This window comes from Chelonia mydas, chromosome 8 (genome assembly GCF_015237465.2).
Source record: "Chelonia mydas isolate rCheMyd1 chromosome 8, rCheMyd1.pri.v2, whole genome shotgun sequence".
Taxonomy (NCBI): Eukaryota; Metazoa; Chordata; order Testudines; family Cheloniidae; genus Chelonia; species Chelonia mydas.
In genome coordinates this window covers 42,591,515-42,609,045 of record NC_057854.1, presented here as the reverse complement: position 1 = coordinate 42,609,045, position 17,531 = coordinate 42,591,515, and the positions used below count along the sequence as shown (strand labels likewise).

General features: G+C 41.0%; 1 protein-coding gene across 4 annotated transcripts in view; it reads left to right on the top strand.

Annotated features, from left to right (window-relative positions):
• TEDC1 (tubulin epsilon and delta complex 1) overlaps positions 1–16,410 on the top strand; it is a 156,938-nt gene extending 140,528 nt beyond the window's left edge. For 3 of the 4 annotated variants that reach the window (XM_037906318.2, XM_037906317.2, XM_037906316.2), the window contains one exon: positions 14,797–16,008. In XM_037906318.2, coding sequence (XP_037762246.1) covers positions 14,797–15,171 — 375 coding nt within the window. In that variant the 3' untranslated portion in view covers positions 15,172–16,008. Of the gene's footprint in view, positions 1–14,796 lie in introns of all 4 variants that reach the window. The other variant, XM_037906314.2, reaches the window with a different exon arrangement.
• The last annotated feature ends 1,121 nt before the right edge of the window (positions 16,411–17,531 follow it).

The window sequence follows — 17,531 nt, the reverse complement described above, 5'->3', positions numbered from 1 at the left end:
GCTCCCAACTCTGTTGTTGGTCTGTAGATTGTGCCAGAGGCAGGGACTTCTCAACTGACTCCCTGTATTTCTGGCTTTGGCAAGCCTTGTCCTGGATTCACTTTGCTCCTTTGTCTCAGGGGAATGGAGCTGTTATGGTGGGTTGTTGAAGCAGTTTCCTATGTAGCCAGGTTCCAACTTGTTGAGGGCCTTAAAGATTAAGAGCAAGGCCTTGACTAGGGACCGGAAGATGAAAAGTGTGGCAGGATGAAGGGTCTGCAGTTTGGAGGAGCTATTCAGAGCTTCTTAGATGAGCAAGAGTGGAATGTCTGCCAAAGTTTTTGTATGCACACTGTTCATGGTGACTCATCTTGTTATTCCCTCACCCCCGCTCAGCACTAGTTTATGCATTTGTATATGTGCCTTGTGCATATAAATGGAGGGATGGGGCAGGGTGGTTTAAACACACATGAAGGAAATTGGTTTAGGTGTGCGTGCTGTCTATAAGGTGTAAGAACTTTCCTTTATTCTCTTCTAAAATAATTTTTGAATAAATAATTAAAAACAATGTCAATAAATAGAAAGAACATTCCAGAAGCTTTTCTTTAAAGAAAAAGAAATTCCTAGACACCAACTGTAAGGCAGAATCCATGTTGAAAATACTTATCAGTTAATTTAAACCAGTATGATTTGAACATTGTAGTTATTAAACACAAATATTTGAAAATCAGTAAGTTAGAATATTCAAACCTCCATGTCTAAGTCTGGAAATCCTCAGTTTCCAATGCTAACACCTTCCCCTCCCACATCCATTTATCTAAGTTTTTATAATGCACCCACCCCCAGTCCTTGAGCACCTCTTATTGTAGTATCTCAGTGCTATCCAACGTGGCAGAATTTGATTTTTATTTCTTTGTAATTTGACTGATAACATTGATGTTTATTTTTAAGCATTTTTTTCTTATTTTTCATTTTAAATTTTCAGTTATGGGACGCTCTGGGGCGAGTCAGACAATTATTTAATGACAGTAGACATTGAGATTCAAAAAGTAAAGCTTTATAACCATGAAATCACAAATTGTCAATATCACATGTCAAAATATACAAAGTAAATATCCTTAAATCAAACACTAATGAGTTCTCAAGCAGCATTTTTCTTACTGTGCCTATGTGTCCATTTTTATTATGGGATGGAAATATTTTGACATTATTTTTTTGTGTGTACGGTGAAATTGACGTTTACTAACATGTAGCAATAACAGTCAGATCCTTCCAAGCTTAATTTTGGGCTACAGGTTCCTGCTGTCCCAGAGAAAAACCCTGAATACTGGTCTGTAACTGTGAACCTGTCAACTATATGTCAGGAGAAGTCTCTAACGGTAGGATCCTGTAGCCTATGGCATAGTATCCCAAAGGCAATGTCAGAAAACCCATTGTTCAGGATATTTAAATGTGCTGTAGGAACAGTCCTGAACTGGCCTGGTGGACAGACCATATGACCTGTTAGATCTTTGCTGTTTCTGAATTCTGATTAGAGACTTGAGGCCAGAGTCCACAACCTTTGATTTTGTTGCTCTCTGCATGTGGTCCATGGAAGTTCCTATGCTATCCACATGCGACTTTGGGCTGGGTGCCTCACTCTATCTAACCTCTTCAACCTCCCTAATATTGATCAGAGAATAACTTTTTCCATGACCACTCTGGATAAAATGACTATGCACTCCCCAAACGTCATCAAACCTCAAAAGGTAGGTCTGAAGGGTAGACAGTGGGTTACATCATTGTTCACACAAAAGACAAACGGTACTATTGTAATGCATGTATTGAACAGGAAGTCATACATTTTTTCATGTCATAGGCAGTGGGGTAAAAGGAGGATCAGTGACAGTGAAGGGATGATTATCATTAGAGGAGGAACATTTACTATTTTTAGGCTTGCTGTAGTTTGTTTTCTGAACAGTAACGTTTTGATATTCTGAAATAATTTGCTGCAAAAGTCCTGGGAATGGCTGCAGCTGGTAAGAGAGAATGCAGTTTAAAAATGAAAGAAGTAAGTCCTCTCCCAGAGCTCTCCAGCTACTCTCACACGTGACACTAACTACAGTTTTACAGATCATAGAATATCAGGGTTGTAAGGGACCTTACGAGGTCATCTAGTCCAACCCCCTGCTCAAAGCAGGACCAATCCTCAACTAAATCATCCCAGCCAGGGTTTTGTCAAGCCTGATCTTGGCAACGATCCATTTGCAGAATAGAACCGCTCCCAGCCACCCACACGCACGTCCTTTCCTGTGATGGGAACTCAAAGACCCGCATTGCTGCTCAGATTTAAACTTCATCCCTAGCTAGTAGCATCAGAATTCAAATGCACAACTGTGAGATGCAAAGGGTGCTCTGCTACACACTGCAGTACTCGGGTTACCTTGTGAAATGCTGTTGAACACGCAGAGATGTGAACTTGTCATCTGCAGCTGGAAGGTTTACAGTTATTCTTGAAAATGATTTAAATGTCATATGGTGGTGCCTAATCCCCAGCACTTCTTTGGGATATCTCACATGTTGACCCAGTTCTGTGTAAGTAAAAGCAGGATGAATGTGAGCTTAGCTGGAAAGGAACCATTTTCTGCATGACTGTCAGTGTGCCATACCTCCTGAGCTGGTTAAATAAATGCTGATGAGGCAACTCAGCTCCTCTCAGAAATCTCTCAGCACCCTCCACGATCAGACACTATGTTCTGGGCACCACATTACCAGTAAGATGCAGACAAATGAGGGAGTTCAGAAAAGCGCAGCAAAAACTAATAAGGGGCTAGAAGAGCTGATTTCTGGGGAAAGATTAAAAGAACTAAATGTATAGCTTGTCTAAGCAATTGCTAGGAGGAGAGACTAAAAAGACTGGGACTGTGTATTTTAGGAGAAGTGAAATGAGACAATAATAAATGGTCTAGAGGAGGAAATCAGGTGCTCCTAGTTACCATCTCTAATGCAACAAGACCAAAGGAATGTTCAATGAAAAGCAGCAAATTTTAAAAATGATAAAAGTAGAACACAGTCCATGATGTGGCTGTAGACTCATTGCCACATGCTGATCTTGAGGAAAAGAGCTTATCAGGATACTAAAAAAAGGGGTATTTATATGGTGTGAAAAAGTTCCTCCTCTGCCTTGGTGGGTACTGCGCTTATTGGCGGATTTGCTCTCCTCAAAGGTTCACGGCAGCCCTCAGTTTGGCCACTTTTGCTAGTTCACTCAGCTAACCTCATCACTGGCCAGCATGGGGAAAAGGAAGGAGAACAATCCCCACAGTCTCTGCTGATCCACCTAGTGGGTTGGGGGACAGGCCAGGGACCTTCTCCTCTGGTGGGACCCACAGTCCAGGTCAGCTCCTCTTATATCCGATAGAGGGAAGAGGGATGGCGGGAACCTGGGCCCGCCATCTACTCCGGGTTCCAGCCCAGGGTCCTGTGGATCACAGCTGTCTACTGTGTTTCTTGTAACAGCTGTGTGATAGCTGTAACTCCCTGGGCTACTTCCCCATAGTCTCCTCCCAACGCCTTCTTTATCCTCACCACAGGACCTTCCTCCTGATTCCAGTTAGTGTTTGTACTCCTCAGTCCTCCAGCAGCATGCCCTCTCACTCTCCGCTCCTTGCGCACCCCTCACTGACTAAAATGAGGTCCTTTTTAAATCAGGTGTCCTGATTAGCGTGCCTGTTGTTAGGATATAGATATTCAGGCCTGTCTGTAAAGGCCTACACTCTAAGAATTTAGGTGTATTCTTATTACTTAGCTAATTATAGAGGTATAAAAGAAAGAATCAAAACCACTGTCTGCCAGCGTAAGGGCCTTCTCTTACTGTGACAGTCTGAGGCCCTGTTCTTAGGCTAAGGCCTTTGGCTAAGCAGCAGAGGCAGCCATAAGCTGGGAAGCGACCGGTCACATCCTCACATTCCAAACTAGTCACATTGAAAGAAAGTGCTATTGGTCTGTTAGGCATTATCAGGACAGGATTGTATTCCTATCACCTCCAGAGAAAGGGAAGTGCCTAGAAAATGTAAAAGGAAACTTAGTTTGATAGCATCCTGTCTGGCAAGAACTCACTTATCAATAGACACAGCTGGGAAAACCTTATGTCTTTGTAGACGTAGTTGTGAAATCCTCATTTCTGTGTTGTTCTATCATTGTAGTCCCCATTTCCCTATTGTTTGTCTGTATAATCTCTCTCTGGTTCTGTGGTTGTTTCTGTCTGCTGTATAATTAATTTTGTTGGGTGTAAACTAATTAAGGTGGTGGGATATAATTGGTTAAATAATCATGTTACAATATGTTAGGATTGGTTAGTTAAATTTCAGGAAAATGATGGGTTAAGGTATAGCTAAGCAGAACTCAAGTTTTACTATATAGTCTGCAGTCAATCAGGAAGTAAGGGGGAAATGGGAACAGGGAATGGGGGTGGGGAATTGGAATCATGTTTTGCTAAGGGGGGGGGAATGGGAACAGGGATACAGGTAAGGCTCTGTGGTGTCAGAGCTGGGAAGGGGGACACTAAGGAAGGAAACTGGAATCATGCTTGCTGGAAGTTCACCCCAATAAATATTGAATTGTTTGCACCTTTGAACTTCGGTTATTGTTGCTCTCTGTTCATGCGAGAAGGACCAGGGAAGTAAGTGTGTGAAGGAATAAGCCCCTAATACCTGTCTTAATTGATTCTAACAGCTTCTTAATTGGCTCCAGGTGTCCTAATTAGCCTGCCTGCCTTAATTGGTTCCAGCAAGTTCGTGATTGTTCTGGAGTCTCCCCTGTTACCTTACCCAGGGGAAAGGGACCTGCTGAATCTAGGGCTAATATATCTGCCTTCTATCTCCCTTGACGCCTTCGAGGAGCAGTGAGCGCTGTCTGGGGTTCTCTGCTCAGTGTCCCCATCAGGTTCCCTTTTTTTGACCCTTTGACCACACTCCTGTTCCTGTTATTTTATTAGTTGTCCCCTGAAATCACTTGGCTTCCAGGTCCTGTGGTCCCCTTAGGCTGGAGGGGGACCCTTTAGCAGTGGGTGGGCTTCTGCCTGCCCACTTCGTGGATCCCAATAGGATCACTCTCCTGTAGCCATCTGGCCTGACCCTGTCACAATGGATAATGAGAACATCCAGGGTTATGTTAGACAGGATAAAAACATGTTTTTAGAAGGGCTATATGGCCCTGATCCTGCAAAAAGCATGTGTGTCCCTTTACTAGCGTGAGTAGTTCTGTTTGTGGTAGTAAAGTTAAGCACATGCTCAAATGTTGACAGGATCAAAGCCTATAAATCCTCATGCTTCAAAGCATAAGCTAGTCACCAACTTATGGGAGTAGGGAGAAACTTCCATTTTGGGAAAGGTATTCCATTTATTGTCTGCTATGGGCCTCCTTGCACATTCTGCTGAAGCATCTTCACCAGCCATGGTCAGAGAGAGATTGCTGGACTAGATGATATGATTTCGGTATGGTGATCCTTTTGTCCCTGTAATAATCGCCTATGAGAATTTGAAGAGTTCAAACACCAAAAGAGGAGAGGAATTATTTTAGAGAGTGGTACAAGGGGTTGTAGTCAAGGGATGAAGTTAAAAAGAGAAAGTTTAGGCTGTCAGGAATATTTCCTGACTAAACAATAGTAGCCTTTGGAATAGTATCCCAATGGAAGTGGTCAAATTTAAATATTTGTTTAGCGATTATATTAATGTAAAAGATTTAATTAGCTGTGGATTTTTAAAAATCATTTAAAACTAGGCTAGAGGAAAGCAGTAAAATATAGATTCTAAGGCCAGAAGGGACCGTTGTGATCATCTAGTCTGACCTGCTGCGTAGCACAGGCCAGAGAACTGCCCAAAATAATTCCTTGAGCCTGTCTTTTAGAAAAACATCCACTCTTGATGTAAAAATTGTCAGTGATGGAGAATCCACCATGATCCCTTGATAAGTTGTTCCAAAGGTTAATTACCCTTATTTCCTGTGTGAATTTGTCTCGCTTCAGCTTCTAGCCATTGGATTGTGTCAGACCTTTCTCTGCTAATTTGGAGTGCCCCCATGTAGATACTTACAGACTGATCAAGTCATCCCTTAACCTTCTCTTTGTTAAACTAAATGGATTTAGCTCCTTGAGTCTATCACTATAAGGCAGGTTTTCTAATCCTGTAATCATTCTCATGGCTCTTCTCTGAACCCTCTCCAGTTTATCAACATTCTTCTTGAATTTGTGGATACCAGAACTGGACACAGTATTCCACCTATTCTATTATTGAATAGTACAGGACCCAAGACAGATCCCTTCTGGAACCTGGTAGATATGCCTGCCCAGTTTGACTGCAAACTGTTGATAACTATTCTGAGTACCTTTTTTCAGCCAGTTGTACACCCACTTTGTAGTAATTTCATTTAGACTGGATTTCTCTAGTTTGCTTATGTGAATGTCATGTGGGACTGTGACAAAAGCCTTACTTAAAATCAAGGTATATTACATCCACTATTTCCGCACATTCATTATGCCAGTAACCCTGTCAAAGAAGGAAATTAGGTTGGTTTGCATGAATTGTTCCTGACAAATCCATCTTGGCTATTCCTTATCACCCTATTTTCATCTAGGTTCTTACAAATTGCTTGTTTAATAATTTGTTCCAGTATCTTTCCAGGTATCGAAGTTAGGCTGACTGGTCTGTAATTCCCAGATCCTCTTTGTTCCCCTTTTTACAGATATAGATTGTTTGCCCTCCTCTGGCCCTATCGGACCTCACCTGTCTGCCATGAGTTCTCAAAGATAATCACTAACAGTTCCAAGGTGGCTTCAGCTAGTTCCTTAAGTACCCTAGGGTGAATTTCATCAAGCCCTACCAACCTGAATACATCTAACTTATCTAAATATTTTGTAACCTGTTCTTTCCTTATTTTCCTATACTAATCTCTTGTAAAGTATCACTGTGAGCTGTTCAACACATGCTTTGCTCCATTTCAGGGGTGGCTGCGTGTCACTGTCAGTTGATGTATTCTCTGTATGGTTCTTTAAAACACTCTGGACTCCTTTGGGGTGAAGTGGGCTCTAGAAATGTAGAAACTATGACTGTCGCTTTATTTTATTCAGAGAGGATGCGCAGCAGCTGTCATACTGCACTACATAGCACATGGTGGATTTCAGTTACAGCTGGTAGATCTAAATTGAAAGGCAGAGCTTTGGGATACAGAATTCTGGACTAGATGAGCTACTCATCTCATTCTGATGACTTAAAATGCTGAGGATCCTTATCTCTTCAAACATGTTTGTTTAATATAAAGTGGTCTGCTGAGATTGTTTTCACTCCAGAATAACAGGATTTGCTGACTAATGAGAGACAATGAGAGCTTAAGGGAGCAGCAATTAACTAAATATACAGGAGGAGGCTCCTAAAATTGCCTTGAGCACCTAAGGTGTAAAAAGGGAGAGAAACAAACTACTTTAAGGTCAGCTAACTCACCTTCATGCCTGTTAACCAGTAAAATCTCTAAACAGCAACTAGAGCATTCTACAGTTCCATGGCTATGAACTTTGCCACCTAGGCTACTCATTATCAAAGACTTCAGCTGCCTCCTCAGTGCAAAAAACCCAAACTTCCTTCCTAATCCCTCCCAGTCATAAATGACATGAGTAGTTCTGTGCTGGTTGCATTATCTGTTTTCATATTTAATTCTTTGAAAACCTCTTTTTTTGAATTCACTTAATACTGCCCCAGAAAGTAGGGGCCTTGCTGCAGAATTTAGGTGCACTTTACTAATAAATATGTAGGGCCTTTCCCATGGTAGAATGGATAGAACTCTTGTTACAGCTTTGCTGTCCTGGCTGATTTGCAGATAGAATATGGTGTTGTCTGTATCATTACAGCAGGCTCTGCAACATGGCAGAAAATTAAACGTTCCTCTAATCATTTGAAATTCGTGCTCTCTCTACTGGAATGAACAAGATATTCCAAGAAGTCCTGTAAAGGTATCATGTGTCACCCATAACAGTTAATAAAAACTCTTTCCTTTTGGTTAGTAAAGAGCATGAAAAAACAGGTGTTCCATTTAGAAAATGTCCAGGCCAGCAAATGTCCTGCATGATTCTGTCATTCCAAAATAACATGGTTTGCACTCTAGTTTCTGGGGACTTCACTTTATATAAGTAATAGGAGCATTTCTCCTCCAGTATTCCATATTGTTAAGTTCCCTATGTACAGACTTCACATCTTGTTTAATCACATACAGTGTGCGGGGAGGTGACCAAATAACACATGAATTCTTTATTTTTTCAGATCTGTTCCTCAGTCTGCGTGAGAAAATTGGTCCTCAGACATTCTTTTAGCTAAGATATGTTCTGGGATTCATCGGTGTTTGTGATAGTGGTGTGTGTGTTTTGGTTCTTTGGGGTGTTTTTTTGTTTTGGTTTGGTTTTTTTGGTTTTTTTACGAGACCAAGTCCTTCTCCTCTGTACTTGAGCAAACCCCTTAACAAGCACAGGGACCAATTTAGCAAAAGGCTCTGCATTGATAAAGTACTTCGTGTGTTCTAAGGCAGTGCTTCTCAAGCTATCTGATGTGGGGGACCAGCAATTTTTTTTCCAATGTGCGCGCAGACCGGCAGCCAATGGCTTGCGGACTGGCACCAGTCTGCGGACCACCACTTTGAGTAGCACTGTTCTAAGGAACTTTTCCTACTTGATTTCACTGCTCATATCAGAAATGGGACTATTGCTCACTTTTGCAGGAGTGTGGAGAGGATAGATTAATTATCTGCAGAGCACTTTAAAATAATCAGATGAAAGGCTTGATATAAGTGCATTGGGTGCTATCCTCACGGTGTTGAAATCAAATGGGACTTCTGCCATTGACTTCAAGGAGGCTAGAATTTCACCCAGTCTCAGTATGGGAGAGGGATTAAAGGGTGTTTAACTTATCATGGAGAGGGATAAATACAATTTTCAAGGCTCCATTGCTTGGAATATTTAAAGGTAGGGTTGTTGATTAATTGCAGTTAACTCACGCAATTAACTCAAAAAAGTTAATCGCAGTTTTAATTGCACTGCTAAACAATAGAAAACCAATTGAAATTGATTAAATATTTTTGCATGTTTTTCTACATTTTCAAATATATTGATTTCAATTACAACACAATACAAAGTATACAGTGCTCACTTTATATTATTTTTATTACGAATATTTGCACTGTAAAAATGATGAAATGGCATTCTTCAGTTCACCTCATACAAGTACTGTAGTGCAATTTCTATCGTGAAAGTGCAACGTACAAATGTAGATTTTTTTGTTACATAACTGCACTCAAAAACAAAACAATATAAAACTTTAGCGCCTACAAGACCACTCAATCCTACTTCTTGTTTAGCCGATCATTAAGAGAAACAAGTTTGTTTACATTTGTGGAAGATAATGCTGCCCGCTTCTTATTTACAATATCACCTGAAAGTGAGAACAGGCATTCTCATGGCACTTTTGTAGCAGGCACTGCAAGGAATTTACATGCCAGATATGCTTAATATTCGTATGCCCCTTTGTGCTTCAGCCACCATTCCAGAGGACATGCTTCCATGCTGATGATGCTCATTAAAAAAAATGTGTTAATTCAATTTGTGACTCAACTCCTTGGGGGAGAATTGAATATCTCCTGCTCTGTTTTACCTGCATTCTGACATATATTTCATGTTATAGCCGTCTCCGATGATGACCCAGCACATGTTCATTTTAAGAACACTTTCACTGCAGATTTGACAAAATGCAAAGAAGGTACCAGTGTGAGATTTTTTTAAAGATAGCTACAGCACTCGACCCAAGTTTTAAGAATCTGAAGTGCCTTCCAAAATCTGAGAGGGAGGAGATGTGGAACATGCTTTCAGTAGTCTTAAAAGAGGAACACTCTGATGCAGAAACTACAGAAACTGAACCACCAAAAAATCAACCTGCTGGTGGCATCTACTCATGATGATGAAAATGAATATGCGTTGATCCGCACTGCTTTGGATCGTAATTGAGCAGAACCCATTAGCAGCATGGACACGTCCTTTGGAATGTTGGTTGAAGCATGAAGGGACATATGATGAACTGGGCTGTAGCCCACGAAAGCTTATGCTCTAATAAATTTGCTAGTCTCTAAGGTGCCGCAAGTACTCCTGTTCTTTTTGCAGATACAGACTAACACGGCTGCTATTCTGAAATATGAATCTATAGCGCATCTGGCACGTAAATATCTTGTGACAGCGGCTACAATGATGCCATGCAAACGCCAGTTTTCACTTTCAGGTGACATTATAAACAAGAAGCAGGCAGCATTATTTCCTGCAAATGTAAACAGACTTGTTTGTCTGAGCGATTGGCTGACCAAGAAGTAGGACTGACTGGACTTGTAGGCTCTAAAGTTTTACATTGTTTTATTTTTGAATGCAGTTATTTTTTATACATAATTCTACATTTGTTAGTTCAACCTTCAGGATCAAGAAATTGCACTACAGTACTTGTATTAAGTGAACTGAAAAATACTATTTTTTTTGTATTTTACAATGCAAGTATTTGTAATAAAAATAAATATAAAGTGAGCACTGTACACTTTGTATGATGTCAAGTATCAGGAGGTAGCTGTGTTAGTGTGTATACACAAAAACAACAAAGAGTCCTGTGGCACTTTAAAGACTAACAAATTTATTTGGGCATAAGCTTTTGTGGGTAAAAAAAAACTTCTTCAGTCTAAGTGTTTTTTTTACCCACGAAAGCTTATGCCCAAATAAATCTGCTAGTCTTTAAGGTGCCACCAGACTCCTTGTTGTTACTGTACACTTTGTATTCTGTGTTATAATTGAAATCAATATATTTGAAAATGTAGAAAACATCCTAAAATATTTAAATAAATGGTATTATATTATTGTTTAGCAGCGCGATTAATCACAATTAATTTGTTTGACTCATACAATTAATCGCGATTAATGTTTTTAATCGCTTGACAGCCCTACTTAAAAGTAGATTAGATAAAATGCTAGAAAATGTGCTTCAGGGAGTAATCCTGTAGCGGCCACAGAACACAGTTCAATGGCCTATTAGCTGTCTCATCTTAAATATTTATACTTCTGTTCCCAAAGTATGTTAGATGATAGTTAAGGTTGTTCAGTCTAGTCCAAAGGACATGTACCAATATGCACATCACTTCTTTATGAGAAATTTGGAAATCACTAGCTACGGTTAATTAATATTGCTGACACCAACACACCCTGATGGATGGGGAGGTTTAACTTAACTCTTTCTCTGTAGTGATACCTTGATGGAAAACCTGCCAGAAACTCTCACAAGCTTATTGTTCCATCTATAATACATACGATATAAGTGGAGGGAATTGCCACAGAGAAACCTAGAGCAAATTGATAAATGGATTATCATGCATAAGAATTTAAGAACGGCCATACTGGGTCAGACCGTGGTCCATCTTGCCCTGTATCCTCTCTCTGACAGTGGCCAGTACCAGAACTTCAGGGAAGTGTACAGAACAGGGCAATTTTGGGGAGCTGTACCCCTGTCTTCCCCTCCAGGCTTCTGTCAGTCAAAGGTTTAGGGTTGCTCTGAGCACGAGGCTACCTCCCTGACCATCTTGGCTAATAGCCATTGATGGACCTATCCTCCATCAACTCACTTAATCCTTTTTTGAATCCAGTTACACTTTTGGCCTTCACAACATCCCAGGGCAATAAATTCCACAGATTAATTGTGCATTGTGTGAAAAAGTATTTCCTCTTGTTTATATTAAACCTGCTGCATGCACTTTTGAGTGTATCATGTACCTGCCCTTACCCACTGGTACTTTTTTCTTAACTTGAAAATTGACTTGTTTTCAAATATTTTGCGTATGCTTGCAGCTACTTTTGTGGGGACACTGCATTTAGGGAGGGATCTGCTTTTAATTTTTGCTTGTGGCCTCTTCCAAATTTCATTACATCCTTATGGCCTATTGAGCTGAGATATGGGCACCCTTTGGGAAAAATGGGACACAGTCACGTGCAGCAAGACAATTAGCAAATCAGTTAGGAGTCTGTAATGAGAACTAATGAATCTATAGGTAGCTATTCATGTCCACACTGTTTAGTGGCACCAGGTACAGACATTAGAGGGCTTATTCCTTCACCCGCTTACCTCCCTGGTCCTTCTCACATGAACAGAGAGCAACAATACCCGAAGTCCGAAGGTGCAAACAATTCCATGTTTATTGGGGTGAACTTCCAGCAAGCAATGATTCCAGTTTCCTTCCTTAGTGTCCCCCTTCCCAGCTCTGACACCACAGAGCCTTACCTGTGTCCCTGTTCCCATTCCTCCCCCTCCCCCCGCCAGCAAAACATGATTCCAATTCCCCCACCCCAATTCCCCATTCTCATTCCCCCCTTTCTTCCTGATTGACTGCAGACTATATAGTAAAACTTGAGTTCTGCTTAGCTATACCTTAACCAATCATTTTACTGAAATTTAACTAACCAATCCTAACATATTGTAACATGATTATTTAACCAATTATATCCCACCACCTTAATTAGTTTACACCCAACACAATTAATTATACGGCAGACAGAAACAATCACAGAACCAGACAGATTATACAGACAAACAAAAGGGAAATGAGGACTACAGTGATAAAACAACAAAGAAATGAGGATTTCACATCCCAGCTATTGATAAGTGAGTTTTGCCAGACAGGATGCTATCAAACTAAGTTTCCTTTTACATCTTCTAGGCTCTTCCCTTTCTCTGGAGGTGATAGGCATTATCAGGACAGGACTGTATTCCTAACAGCCCAGTAGCACCTTTTCAATGTGATTAGTTTGGAATGTAAGGATGTGACCATACACTTCTCAGTTTATGGATGCCTCTGCTGCTTAGCCAAAGGCCTTAGCCTAAGAACAGGGCCTCAGACTTTCATAATAAGGGAAGGCCCTTACACCGGCAGACAGTGATTTTGATTCTTTCTTTTATACCTCTATAACTAGCTAAGTGATAAGAATACACCTAAATTCTTAAAGTATAAGCCTTTGCAGACAGACCTGAATATCTATATCCTAACAACTCTGAGTTTGTATACTATACAGATGTATTTGCAAATTGAAGTAACGTTAAACAGAAGGTAATTAAATAATCTACTGAAAGAATATAGTGATGTCTAGCCCAATGAAAATAAATGTCACTCTTCCGGAAACTCACCCCGTGGTAGGTGTGGTTGGTCTATTAGGCCAACGTGCCTTAAATCAGAATCAAATATAGGTAATCCCATCTCCTGTAGGTGGGTTCTTTGGAATAACAAGCCACAGTGAGCAGGGACTACAGAGTGCGTGTAAGTATATCCGAGGCTTAGATTGAAACTCGATTGCTAGGCATTTGTTGTGGAGAAAAAAATCCTGGCTTTGAGGTGGGAGTGCTATAAAAAGGCTTTTTGATTAAAGGGCAAAGATTTGACATTTGCATCAAATGAGTGCCGTGCTTTTCTTTGCCTGAAGAGTCCTCTCTTGTGAAGGCACAGAGTTCAACAGCAGAACCAAATGCATTATACTGAATGACTCACTGATGTAAGCACAGGAAGAGAATCAAGCCCTTGGGTTGATCTCGCTCCAACTTTGAACAATTCTATTATTTCCCATTTTTTGCAAGTCCTGCATAGTATGTCTAGGCCTTTTAATTTTATTCTTCTAGACATGAGCACTAATGTCTTCTCTTGAACCATGGGGAGCAGTGGGCTATTACCTGCTCTCTTTTCCCATCACAAAACACATACTCTAGAAATCAAGTCAAATGAAACATGGCAAAGATAAACTATGGTCATAAGAGGTGTAAGGTCCATTTGCAGTGGGTGCCAGGAGTCACCAGGTGACACTGTTTCATAGTCTTGTATGTTCTTTTTCTAATGTGTGAGCAGTTTCTGAAGACATGCTGTGATGTTAGTTTTCTGATGCATAGTCTATTTGGGGGTGCTGTTGCAAACAGTAGGGGCATTTGGTCTCTGCCTGCATCTCCCTAAAAGTCTTATTTACCCCTTGGTACCAGGAGTCCTGAAGCTGCAGTTGAAGGGCCCCTTACTGCAAGCGCATACTTGAGTAACTTGAGTAGTGTACTTAGTCTTACTGACTTCAGTGGATCTGCTCATGTGAGTTAAGTTACTCATTTTTTTGTATGCATTTGAGGACTGGGCCCATAGTCATTAGTGTATCTTGTATTAGTTTGGCTACTGGCAAATCTGGACTATCCTATTATATTGTATCACCAGCCAGTTACAGCACAATTAGTATCACACACAGCCCTGTCTCATACAATATTCTCAGTTGGCCTATATTAAAGCCGTATAGAGAATCCTTCTTTGGCTCAGCTCTCTCACCACAGACATGGTTCCTCACTGTCCTGCCCTTTGTGCAATCACACTTGTGCAAAAGAGGCATTACCCACTACCCTGTTACAATAGTAGTGTTTTACATATCCTTTCTACAGGCGTGAATGGAGAAACAGGCCATGCACATTTTTTCACACATCTCATCCAGGCTCAAACTGCCCACGCTTTTTGTAATTGCCGTAAGGAGTGGAGAGGAAATCGCCATATGTCAGTCATCAGAGGAGCAAGGGCTTTGAAGATCTGTCAGTCTCTTATTCTGGAAAGCACAGAGGTTTACATGCTGAGCTCAGTCACTGCTTCTACTTGCTACATTTGATCGTGAAATAGAGAATTTCCAGTACAGCACACTCCAGCCTTGACATTTTGCATTGGTGTCTGGAGTGAGGAATTCTGCACATAAGCCTGACCATGTTTTTCTCTCTACAGGTCAAATCAAGAGAAAGAACACTACCAGATGAAAGGAAGTTTTGTGCTGCTGTCAGGACAATAACAGAAGCGGTCAAGCTAAAACTATCAGATCTTAAATACCATTGTGCCCATAAAAAAAATGGAATGCATGGTCCATACAGGCTGGTATTTAAAGACAAGCGTTCCGCTAGCAAAACAGGTTTCCTCAGTACGGTATCGAAGGAGCCCATTACAAATGTTGTTAATGCCACAGATGTGATCAGCAAACTGCAAATGGAAGAGGCCACTCTGAAGAGGGAGCTGAAGCGGCTGCAGGAAGAGTGCAGACACAAGCTGGATGAGATTGCAGAAGGGCTGGTTGGAGTGATTTGTATCCCACCTATGAAGAGATAAGTTCTCATCAAGAAAGGACAAGGGAATAGAGCTGTTTGATCAGAAGACATATTACAAACCATGGCCTGAGAGTGGGTGAAATGAAGATCTGAATGTGGTTCTAATTCTCAGCCTTGAAAACAAAATTTGTCACTTCTTTATAATATGCACTGGGGCCAGAACACTGCACCCTTAATGGTTCTGTCTGCTGCCCCTTATTACTTACCTTACCAATTAAATTCTGCAGCAGGTTTTAGAGGGCGTGGGGTGTTTTTAAATCTCTCCTTCATGTAGATTTCTGATGCTTCTGCCAGGCACAGGCTCACTTTCAGAACTCTCTGTTTCTAGACACACGGTATTTGCAGGTCTGCAGACTGAAATACTAATTGCATTCAGCATTTACCAGCAAGTGAGCGTATTTCTGAGTCATAAAACCCCAGATACTGAGCAGAGATGAGTGCGGCCTTCGATGCTGAAAGGTATGCAAAGCACCAAGAATGAAAGCAATTTAAAATGTGCAGAAAAGGCTGCTATTTAGTTCAGCTAGTTACATATTGTGTGGCAAGGCACAGAATACATACAGTTATCACAAAACAGATACAAAATGCTTAGTAGCAAATAAAAGTGACATCTTCTATATACACAGGCATGATGCACTTCAAATGATCAGATTTGTTTCTCTATAGAAACACCCATTTTTATTAAACTATGTATTCAGTTATGAAGCACAGTAATATAATTTATATATTCACTAGAGAATGGTTTCAGAGTAACAGCCGTGTTAGTCTGTATTCACAAAAAGAAAAGGAGTACTTGTGGCACCTTAGAGACTAACCAATTTATTTGAGCGTAAGCTTTCGTGAGCTACAGCTCACTTTATCGGATGCATCCGATGAAGTAAGCTATAGCTCACAAAAGCTTATGCTTATGCTCATGTAAGATTTTATGTTTTATGTTTGTTTTATGTTTTATGCTCATGAAAGCTTATGCTCAAATAAATTGGTTAGTCTCTAAGGTGCCACAAGTACTCCTTCACTAGAGAATGTTTCTGTAAAATAGAAATAAAAGGCCTTAAATTCCAGGCTTTAAGAAACCCATGGTCTACATCTGGAGACATCCCCCCCAGAAAATAAAGCCTTTCATTTGGCAGTAGCTTTTCATCCCTTTCTGTTTGCTTTCAGTAAGAAACTGCTTTTATTCTTGTGATTTTCCTTCAGAAATAAAAACACAATTTGCTTTTCATTTGTGAATTGCAATGAGCAGCAGGATTACCTTGGTTTGGATTTCTGTCCATTACTCCCAGCTTTTCTGTTTGGGTGATTAACAGTTGCCTGTGACTCAAAAACCAAAAGTAAAAGTGCATTTAAGGACATTATCATGTTCAAGTATTAGCATCATCATTGTTGTGAGATGAAGTAAGGTTGGGGGAGAGGGGCAAGGGCTGACTCTTCATTCCGCTGCCAGATCTGAATTCTTTGCTGAGTTGCACTATCGTTGGCATTTCTCATGCATTGTGCAGAGGTGTCAATGACGATGCCAGGTGTAAGACAGCGGAGAGCAAGAGCTGGGTGCCCAGCCTTGGCCCAACTGAAAGCCATGTCACCAACCTACCAGAGACCACAGGAGTGCACCTCATTTGCATAATGTAGGCCAGAGTGTAGCTACCCATGTCTTCAGTATGGAGGTCGCACCATATTTCCCACAGACCAAAGCAGAGTGGGGTGCAGTGGTGTGTGAAGCCTTTGTGAGCCATGCTGGAGGCTGGGCTCCCATGTACTGGGGTACCTGAGTGCACTAGTAGAGTAATCCAGCTATTGTGGCAGGGATCACCTGGGCTCTGGCCAGGGATCACCATGGTGCGGCCTTGAAACTAGCTGATGCTGAGAGAAAGTTTAGTTCTGTGCGTAAGCCCCAAAGAAGTAGAGAGAATGATTGTATTAATACTTATGACCCCAAACTTAATATTAATCCCCAAACTCTTCCCCCCGGGATACTCCCCACAGAACCATGTCCAAATGCCCTACACAGAGCTGGTTCTGCACTCTGCAGCTCTAGCTCATCTCTAGCCTGTTGCTCACCAGTCTTGTCATATTGTTGTATGCCAAGCTTGTGTCCACTTAAGCTAACAATCATCACTCTGGTTTTAATACCAGGACATGAACTAATTTCCTAACTGCAAATATTTGTCAGTACACAGTAGTTACAATGCAGTGTGTTTTTAACATTCACCGGACAATCCCATTTCAGTCTAGACTGGAACTGGCAGAGCATGGTGCCCTACTTGACCCTGATTATTTCCTCTCTGGAGAAATGTAAAAATTGTGTTGCTATAAAAACAGCTACAAAGAGTCCTCGGCAGCTGTATTTACTGCATGACACAA